Source organism: Xenopus laevis, chromosome 4L, assembly GCF_017654675.1.
Source record: "Xenopus laevis strain J_2021 chromosome 4L, Xenopus_laevis_v10.1, whole genome shotgun sequence".
NCBI classification, from domain to species: Eukaryota; Metazoa; Chordata; class Amphibia; order Anura; family Pipidae; genus Xenopus; species Xenopus laevis.
In genome coordinates this window covers 141377504-141388164 of record NC_054377.1, presented here as the reverse complement: position 1 = coordinate 141388164, position 10661 = coordinate 141377504, and the positions used below count along the sequence as shown (strand labels likewise).

The 10661-nt window shown below is 41.8% G+C and overlaps 1 protein-coding gene across 1 annotated transcript in view; it reads right to left on the bottom strand.

Annotated features, from left to right (window-relative positions):
* Positions 1-628: 628 nt before the first annotated feature.
* eif4e3.L (eukaryotic translation initiation factor 4E family member 3 L homeolog) overlaps positions 629-10661 on the bottom strand; it is a gene marked incomplete at its 5' end in the record, with an annotated part of 47351 nt that continues 37318 nt past the window's right edge. The window contains 5 exon segments of the mRNA NM_001091206.1: positions 629-3025; positions 7415-7570; positions 8457-8523; positions 9087-9147; positions 9489-9583. Of these exon segments, the coding sequence (NP_001084675.1) occupies positions 2979-3025; positions 7415-7570; positions 8457-8523; positions 9087-9147; positions 9489-9583 (426 nt within the window). The 3' untranslated portion in view covers positions 629-2978.

Genomic DNA, 10661 nt, shown 5'->3' with positions numbered 1-10661 from the left:
AAAGTCTAAAATAGAATAAGGGTTAATGTGGATAGTTATGTAGTTACATCGTTAAATCTGGTTGAAAAAAGACGAAGTCCCTTAAAGGGCATGTAAAGTGTAAAATAGAATAAGGCTAGAAATGCTGTATTTTGTATACTAAATATAAACATGAACTTACTGCACCACAAGCCTAATCAAACAAATGATTTATAATTTCAAAGTTGGCTACAGGGGGTCACCATCTTGTAACTTTGTTAAACATCTTTGCAAGACTAAGACTGTGCACATGCTCAGTGTGGTCTGGGCTGCTTAGGGATCGTCATAAACAAAGCTGCTTGAGTTCTGCATGGCTGGGAAGTAAGGCTGGAGCTCCCCCTGCTGTTCATAAGTATGATTGTTTCCCTGCAGAGCAGTTAGGGACCGTCTGACAATTCCTATCCACAGCAGTAAATGAAGGGAGAATTTCACTGCATACAGTCAGGTTTCTTATAAAAACTGTAAACATTTTTTAATTAAAGTATATTGGAGATAGGTTTGTTTTTCATTAAAGAAAGTAAAAATGGGGTTTTATCTTTTTTTGCCTTTACATGCCCTTTAAAGGTGAACAACCCCTTTAACCAATGGAATTGAATGGAAAGGGCACAGCGACTGTTTAAGAAGAAAATCTTTATTCACAATACAATGGGTACACGTAAGCAGTTTATAAATACAGAGGAAAAGCCTAAAACAAAGAGGAAAGGGGGGGGGGATAAATTAAGAGCGGATGACGGTTGTGGATGACAGATGTGCAATCTTGGCGGAACAGCTGAATGGGGCTGCCTACAGTAGGGGGGCATGTGGGCACCCCCCCAACCAGAATACAGATGGTTAATTCCAATGAGAAAAAGGTGAGGGTACCGCACATTCACTGGCAACTGCTAAATCTTTGGTTCTATGAGAATAAAAGAGATTGATGGTGCTGGCGGGATGGAGACTGATATTATTCACATTAATGCTACATATAATCAGCATTGCTATAATCTCAATATGGGTGCCCTAACCTGCAGCAAAAAGTGCATCAGAACTATTTGACCCCACAGCAACTTAATTACGTAGCTACAGCTTTAAATGTTTAATGTTAAGCCTCCGACATTCAAGGGAAAGTAAAGCTCCGCACACTTCTGTTCATACAGCAGCTCCATCATATAGTGTTCAGTCCAGCGGTAGCTCAACCCCTTGTGTATGTGCAGTATCTCCGGCTTCTAGTACTTTGTACAATCCTCTGACAAGCCACCAGGAGGCGCTACATACTGGAATGACACTTGGGATCATTGGTGAACAAAAGAAAGCATTCAGCAGCACTACCCTGTGCCCGTTAACCAAGGTTGAACTAAACACCTAAACATGCTACAAAGAGCTAAAAGAACATCAGGAGAGCTGGTTGCTCATCACAGACTCAACTCGCCTTGTTCTGGTGATTAAAACTAGAAAATGACATTATCAAGGGGGAAACCTGTTGAGGGTTAAACGCAGTAGTGTCCTACTTGCAGGTACTACAACTGTCAGCTGAGAGTTGTAGTTGAGCAGCTAGAGGGACACAAACAAAATCACAGATCCTGAGTGTGGAATCGGGGCTCGGCTGAACACACAGGCCCAATATCTGCGCGTATACAAACCTCTGTACCTATACATCCAATCACGGCCAGGCTCAGGGATCCCTCTATGATTCAAGGCCAAGTCAAACCAACAGATATAAATCCAGTAATTACATCATCCAACTGGGACCTTTTGCCAACACTAAAAACCAAGTCATTGTACAATGACCAATTATCACGCTGTGTGACTTGTGCAAAACTGTCAGTGCAAGAGCAGATCATGTTACATAGCGATACAGTGCAATGATCTGTGTCCAGGGGAGAGGAATGTCGCTAAACTATGAGTAAATCTTCTATGTACATTGATTAAAGAGATTGTGCAAACAGCGGGGGAGTCTGCACTGGTGTAATCCAATGTACGAGACTGTCTGTAAGCAGCGGGTATAGACTTTTTATTGTCCCTAAATAAAGAGTAAGGCGTGAGGTCACCGCTCAGCCGTGAGGTCACCGCTCAGCCGTGAGGTCACCGCTCAGCCGTGAGGTCACCGCAGCTCTTCTTCTATAGATGTGCAAGTGGGTGTTACCATAGTGCTTAACTCTGTAAAGGCAGCCTCCATAGGCTTCAACAAAAGACCACCAAGCGTTCAAACACAAATGGGACTGTTTAAGTCTTAAAAGAATGCCTCTGCCAAGTTGAACAATATGGCTGCTCTTCCTGCATACAATAAAAGCTATGCCCATCATGTACTTAAAACCTATTTAAAGGGAAAGTAAATGGAAGCCAAACCATGCCTATAAAGAGGGCACATTTGCCTTTTTTTTTGCCTATTTTTGACAATCCTGTAGTATGTACACAAGTGCAGCATATAAATGCACACAGCCCTATCATTCCATATACGGAGGATATAAAACCAAGCTCTCCCAGGGTACAGGAGAGACCTGCAGGGGTTAAGAAGGCCCGAATGACAGCTGAGAGGTCAAAGATTTCTCTTGAGCCAGGGGAGAGTCGCTCTATCTTCCAGCAGCGCAGCTATCACATGACCCCCCCTCATATACAGAAGCAGAGAAAGGCATTGCAAGCTAAATACTGACTGTACAGTATTCACTGAGTATTTATAGGGAGGAGTGGCAAAAAAAGGAAGATTTTTTTTATATATTTTACATTAAATATTAGATTAAGTCATGAAACATTTACACTTTGAGTACTAAATTGCCCGTTCTGAAGTTGTTAAAAAAAATATCTAAAAAAAAAAAAAAAAGACCAGTAGTCGCTTTGCAAAAAAAACATCTGCCTGGCCTTCCTCCGGTACAGACTATTAACCCTTTAACGGAGACGGGCCAGCAATATTCCAATACATTGCAGGATCCCTTCCCGGAAGTGAAAGAGTTAAAAGAAGACAATTTGACTCTACAGCCGTTCCACTAATGTCTTGAGCGCCCCCCTTCAAAGGCGTGATGCTCTTCATGGGCTGAAAAGAGAAAAGGGGAGTTGAATTAGTCACTAGCAATCAATGGCAGAAGCATAATAATAATCTATAATCTGTATTCGTGAGCAGAAAAGGTGACAACTGGACACCGTCTCTTTATTTCTCCATACTCTAGAGCAGTGGTACCCAAACTATGTGCTGCTGTCCCCATTCCTAATCTATAGGGACATGAAGCAATGACTGGGAGGTCTATAGCCACCCACCCAGGCTGCTTAAAGGATATGTAAAGCCAACATTTCCTACCATGTATATAAATTGGGCACATCTCCCTCACCCAAATTGAATTATTTGTACTGCATACATCTCCTCCATTTGCCAGCACCATCACATTTCCCTAAAACAAATAGCTTTCACCCGGCGGCCATTTTCCCTCTGACATCATCAGTGCATTTATATCAGCAAACAGCACATATGCGATGTAAAGTTCATGCAACTGAAGAATGCAGGCTAACACAGGCAGAATATACTATGACGACAAGTCCTGCTTGGATTGAGCACTGTAATGGTTACTCTGAGCTCAGGAGAGGGGGTTAGGATTTAAAAAAAAAAAAAAAGCAGCAGACAGCTAGAGCAGAGTTTCTATGGGAACCAGCAATGCAATTTATTCATTGGCTCTTAGACTGGAGGGTGTGTTTAGTAATCTGGGTTGAGAAGAACTGAGCATGCATGCTCATGAGCCAACAGCCAAAGCAAATTCCCAAGGGAGGGGGCTGAGTGGGTTAGAGGAGCAGAAGGAATCCTAAGTGATTAAAGGGATGCTGCAGCCTTACTATTAGCCTTTGAACAACCAGCGTGGCAGGTATTTAGAGATTTCAAAGAGGCTCTTCAGTGATTAAATTTTGTGTGTGTGAGGGGTTTACATGTCCTTTAAAGGCGTTGTTCACCTTTAAATTAACTGTTACTATGATGTAGAGTGATGTTTTGAGACAATTTGCAATTGGGTTTAATTTTTTATTATTTGTGGTTTTTGAGTTATTTAGATTTTTATTCAGCAGCTCTCCAGTTTGTAATTTCAGCTGGTTGCTAGGGTCTACATTATCCCAGCAACCATGCATTGATTTGAATGAGACTGGAATATGAATAGGAGAGGCCTGAATAGAAAGGGGAGGAGTAATAAAAAGTAGAAATAACAGTACATTTGCAGCCTTTCAGAGCATGTTTTTTAGATGGGGTTAGTGACCCCCATTTGAATGCTGGAGTCAGAATCCAGCAAATAATAATAATAAGATAAAATGAAGGCCAATTGAAAAGTTGCTTAGAATTAGCCATTCTATGATATACTAAAAGTTAACAAAAGGTGAACCATCCCTTTAAAAATAAATAAATAAATAAATAAATAAATAAATAAAAAGACAAGGAAGCCCATTTAGATTACGTAGCACCCCTCTGTTAGTGATCACCAACCAGAAGCCTGGACAGTTGAAATCAGAAGCCAATTGGCTTCAACTGCACATGCTCCTGGCAGCAAGTAAGCGGGGGGGGGGGGGGGGACAAAAATGATGCCCTGTCCCATTGCCAAATCTGTTAATTAAGTGCAAACGGGCAGTATGGAGGGTTAACATAGGTTCCCCTTATTCCTCTCCCAAACCTTGCCCTTTGATGAGAAGCTCCCAGGCTGACAAATTTGGACGACCTCCAGACACATCTGGATTTTGTTCCTAGGTCCAGCCGTCAGTTACAAAATGTCAGCCAGGGTGCTTATCATTACAGAACATTAGTAGCACTGAAGGAGAACTAACCCCCGAATATGAGAAAAGCCCCAACCACTACCCTCCATAGTCCGCCCTCCCTGCTTCCTCCCCACATAGTGTATTATCTAACGTATCAGTGCAGAGTAGCGCAGTGGAGCTCAAGGGCGGAGGATTCAGGTAAGGGGGGTTGTGGTGGGCAGTGGGTGTGGCTTCTCATTAGGGGGGGTTTAGTTTTCCTTTAAAGGAATTGTACAGTGTAAAAATAAAAACTGTGTAAATAGATAGGCTGTGCAAAATAAAAAATGTATCTAATATAGTTAGTTAGACTAAATGTAATGTATAAAGGCTGGAGTGATTTGATGTATAACATGTCAGTCTGAACACTACTTCCTGCTTTTCAGCTCTCTTGGTTTACACTGACTGGTTACCCTGGCTACCAGGCAGTAACCAATCAGAGACTTGAGGGGGGGCACATGGGTCATAACTGTTGCTTTTGAATCTGAGCTGAATGCTGAGGATCAATTGCAAACTCACTAAACAGTTATGTCCCATGTGGCCCCCCTTCAAGTCGCTGACTAACTCAGAGTTAGAGAGCTGAAAAGCAGGAAGTTGGATTCTGGCTGTTTTATTAGACATCCAGTCACTCCAGCCTTTATATATTACATTTTTGGCTAACTAACTATATTAGAAACATTTTTTATTTTGCACAGCCTATCTATTTACACAGTTTTTATTTTCAAACTGAACTGTTCCTTTAAGAGACAGTTAGGGGTTAGCCCATGGAACCCATAACTGTATCCTGATAATAAAGCTGCATGTCCTGCCATCACATCAGAAAAACCTCTAAAAATTTGAGGTTTTTTTTTAAGTACAAAAAAAAATTCATAACAGTCGCACGATTCGAATTTTTGGACAATTTTCACAACTTTTATGTTTTTTTCCCCAAACTGGAATTTTTCGGGGAAATGTGTTTAGAAATAACGGGATTCTGTCCGAGTATATTACAGAAAATAAAGAAATAAATTCGGATTTTGATAAATAACCCCCCAAGTGTAAAGGAGGTAATAAAATCATAAAAGTTACATAACCAAGTTCTTCTTATGAGCCCCCACACAAATATTTGGTTCATTTCTACAGACCGTTTTATAAAAAAAATCACAAGATTCTTATTCTGTAATAATCCCAATGGTTTATGTGGCAAATGTGTAAGATTATGTGAAAGTCAGTCTGTCCCTCTATAGGCATCTCTATGGCCGGTCCAAGTACAGGATGTATTCAAGTGTCCCAGATCGGAACGCAAGCCTGGAATGGAAGATGACAATTTAGTTTGTCATCTGTTAAAGGCCAGCACTCGTGAATAGCCATTAACTAGAGGCCGGCACTCGGGAATAGCCATTAACTAGAGGCCGGTGCTAAGGAATAGCCATTAACTAGAGGCCAGCACTAACGAATAGCCATTAACTAGAGGCCAGCACTCGTGAATAGCCATTAACTAGAGGCCAGCACTCGTGAATAGCCATTAACTAGAGGCCAGGACTCGTGAATAGCCATTAACTAGAGGCCAGCACTAACGAATAGCCATTAACTAGAGGCCAGCACTCGTGAATAGCCTTTAACTAGAGGCCAGCACTTGTGACTAGCCATTACCTAGAGGCCAGCACTCGTGAATAGCCATTACCTAGAGGCCAGCACTCGTGAATAGCCATTAACTAGAAGCCAGTACTCGTGAATATCCATTAACTAGAGGCCAGCACTCGTGAATAGCCATTAACTAGAGGCTAATAGTCATTGTGCCAAGAAGCACATGCCAACTGAAAACTGAAACTGTGCCCATAATCAAACACACAAGGGAGACTTATGATGAACTGAAAGCAAACAGCAACTCATAAACTGGGCAGGTGCATCAAAGTGTATTTATGGTGGTTGCCATGTTTAGTGCATGGAATAAACAGTGTAACTGAAAGCACTTTCATTTAGCAACTCTCTTATACAAAGCAATTGTGAGAAGATGAGAAGGTACATGAGATTCGCAGTCCACAGACATACCCATAGTACAGGTATAGGATCCGTTATCTGGAAACCAGTTATCCAGAAAGCTCCCAATTACGGGAGGCCTCTCCCATAGACTCGATTTGAAAGCAATCTTATTATTATGGCTTACTAGAGCTAAAACTTATCCACTACTTAACAAATTACACCTTATACATCTACACTTGCTTCACAGACTTTGTACAGTAGTGATGTGCGGGCCGGGTTCAATCTGGCTACTACAACAAAAAGCCAGTGAGTCGCACTCTCCCTGCCCTCACACTGCCAGCTGCCATTCCCTGAATGTATAAACTCGCACACCTGCCCTGTCTCAGCCCTTTTTGTAAAGTCACCGCGGGGCGGGCAGCATTACTTTGAGGGTTTACTGGTGAATTTATATAGACCTTTCTGATCAAGCTTATTTAATTTTAGCCTTTTCTTCTCCTTTAATCATAATTTCATTCACAACAGGACAATTCTCCTCTAATTATAAAGCACAGACTTTCTGCAGCACATTACAGAGATTACCCAGCACTCACATCTGCCCTTCCCCAGTGAAGCACTGTATATAAATAAATATCATAATTATAACAAAGAATTGAGATGAAGACGCGTCTCAGAAATTGAACAACAGGAGGGCACCGTTACTTACGTTTATAAAATACAGCTTTGAAAGACGTGTTTGGCAGAAGTTCATATATTTTCTCTAGGACCTTTGCTTCACCCACAACAGAGGCATTCCCGTTCCAGACCTGAACAACATCTTCCCGGTCACGAACACTCACGCTGACACCGATCACTTCGTCCTCTAGCAAGAAAATCGGGAGTGTTAAGAGCAATGTAAATAAAGAAGAACCCGGGTAGAATAGGGATACATATAGGAGAAGAGCCTGATTCTGAGAATAGGAGAGAAGACATTCTCAATAAGGGCGGAGCGAAGGACTGTTCTAATGCTAGAAATATCCCAATATCTACCCTACAGTGCATGAATTCAGCCTGCCTCAGAGATCACCTGACCAGAAATACTGCAGATCTAACAGGAAGAAGACTGGAAGCAAAAGACAGAACTCCGTCTGTTCATTGGCTCATGTGACCTAACATGTTTGATTTGTTTGTGTGCATCGTGAAATCATACGATCCCAGGGGGCGGCCCTTATTCTGACATGATTTTTGTGGTGTACTTTTTATTCCTAAATTACACTGTTTACACTGCAAATAATTCACTCTCCTATATAAAATTTAATTCCTGATCCAACAACTGTATTTTTTTAATTGTAATATTGGTGTGTAGGTGCATCTCAGGTCATTTTGCTTGGTCATGTGATTTCAGAAAGAGCCAGCACTTTCTGGCAGGCTATTATTTCTCCTACTCAATGTAACAATGTGTCGCAGTGGGACCTGGATTTTACTATTGAGTGCTGTTCTTAGATCTACCAGGCAGCTGTTATCTTGTATTAGGGAGCGGCTTTCTCGTTACCTTCCAATTCTCCTGTTTTTAGGCTGCTGGGGGGTAAAGGGAGGGGGTGATATCACTCCAACTTGCAGTACAGCAGTAAAAAGAAAGAGTGACTGAAGTTTATCAGAGCACAAGTCACATGACTGGGGGCAGCTGGGAAACTGACAATACGTCTAGCCCCATGTCACTTTTCAAAATTAAATATCGCTTTGTATGAAGAAAGTCAGAAAACACTTACCAGGCGAACAGTGATCTGTAAACTGTTCACCAATAGTAGCTAGCAATAACTCTTTCCAAACCAAAGACTGAAAGAAGAAACAAAAAGAAGTGAATAGTAATAGCAATTTTTCAGGCAAGGTTATTAAATGGGATTGCACATATAATAATAATTGCCGCAGCATCAAATAAACTGCTCTATCCATATACAATTTGCCCAATAGATACTCCCTCCTCATTGGCCTCTTACAATACTATTTAAACGAGGCGGTAACCATAAAATTAAATGGTCTGATGTGGTCTGTAATGTTTAAAGCCCACTACTATACAAAGGCCGATTTGTTCATTCAGCCTGGGTCATGGGCAGGCATATAACTTGCTAATTTAGCTATTCGAAAGATTGAGAGATAAAATAGGAAACGTGTAAGAAGAAACAAAAACCTAAAAGTTATTTATAAAGCGCCAACATATTAGGTTAATGCCAGACGGGGGCTAAATTGGCCTGCTGAAATACGCAGGCAGAAACATCAGCCCCTACGTTGGCATTCCTCCTCACTTGCCTGCACCCGGAACCATTGTGTCGGCTCAAGTGCAGTGTCCTTTGTCATGGGACCTGTTGAGGAAAGTCGAGAGGTGAAAGGAAAGAACTTACAGAGGCTTCTTTAGGAACTTTCATCTTCCACACCCCTCCTTTTGCGTTGCTTTCTTCTTCCCTGAACCAATGACAAAGTTGTGAGTTTGTATCCAGAGAGCAGTTAAGCAGCAATCTGTTCAGAGAGGCAACCACAGAACCAAAACCCAAGGGCAATGGTAGACGAGGTGATTTGTCACCGGAGACTAAATGCTTTCCCACTGGGATAAAGTGAATGGCTGGTGGTAAAACATGTCGCTCGTGAGGCAACTTGGGGCGATTTAGGAAAACCAAAGTAACACGTGTTACCATCGGTGATTCACTTTATCACCATTTAGGAGATTAGTCGCCTGCAGAAGGAAAGATCTGGACAACTAATCTTCTCGTCTACCGTAGCCCCCTAAAGCACCTTGGAGAACTCACCAGAGAGGTTTTCTCTCGCCCCTCATTAAATGGTAACTCCATCTTAGGGGGAGGTTTGAGACGAGAGGGATGTTATTGTAGACGCTCCAGAAACTCTGCAAAACAAACACCTAGTTGATATCCAAAACTCACAACAAATACACACAGAAGCTAAAATGTGATAACTTCACTAGCCCACTTTACATATGAGTCAGATTAAGGGTTAGTTCACAAGAGGAGATTCGGGGAGATTTTGTCGCCTGGCGACTAATCGCCTCGTCTTCTCAGCGACAATCTCCCTGAACTGCCTCAGCGTGTTTTTTCCCATAGGCTATAATGAAAAGTCGCCTGCGCTAATGCACATGCGGCGATACGTTTTCCATAGTCGCCCGAAGTTGCCTCATTCTTGAACCAGCAAGTGTATTTTTTAGTTGTAATATTGGTGTGTAGGTGCATCTCGGGTCATTTTGCCTGGCCATGTGCTTTCAGAAAGAGCCAGCACTTTAGGATGGAACTGCTTTCTGGCAGGCTGTTGTTTCTCCTACTCAATGTAACTGAATGTGTCTCAGTGGCACCTGGATTTTACTATTGAGTGCTGTTCTTAGATCTACCAGGCAGCTGCTATCTGGTTACCTTCCCATTGTTCTGTTAGGCTGCTGGGGGGAGGGGTGATATCACTCCAACTTGCAGTACAGCAGTAAAGAGTGACTCAGAGCACAAATCACATGACTGGGACTGCTGGGAAACTGACAATATGTGTAGCCCCATGTCAGATTTCAAAATTAAATATACAAAAATCTGTTTGCTCTTTTGAGAAACTGATTTCACTGCACAATTCAGCTGAAGCAGCACTATTAATGGATTAAAATAAATAAATACAAATTCCCATGACAGTATCCCTTTAAATGGAGTATAATCCTGCCGAAGCATATCTAAGGATTCATTCATTAAGACTGTGCTTATATGCCCTTGTATTAGAGTCAAGCAGGTGCCATTTAGGTTAAAGGGATACTGTCATGGGAAAAAAAAGTTTTTTTCAAAATGAATCAGTTAATAGTGCTGCTCCAGCAGAATTCTGCACTGAAATCCATTTCTCAAAAGAGCAAACAGATTTTTTTATATTCAATTTTGAAATCTGACATGGGGCTAGACATATTGTCAATTACCCTGCTGCCCCAAGTCATGTGACTTGTG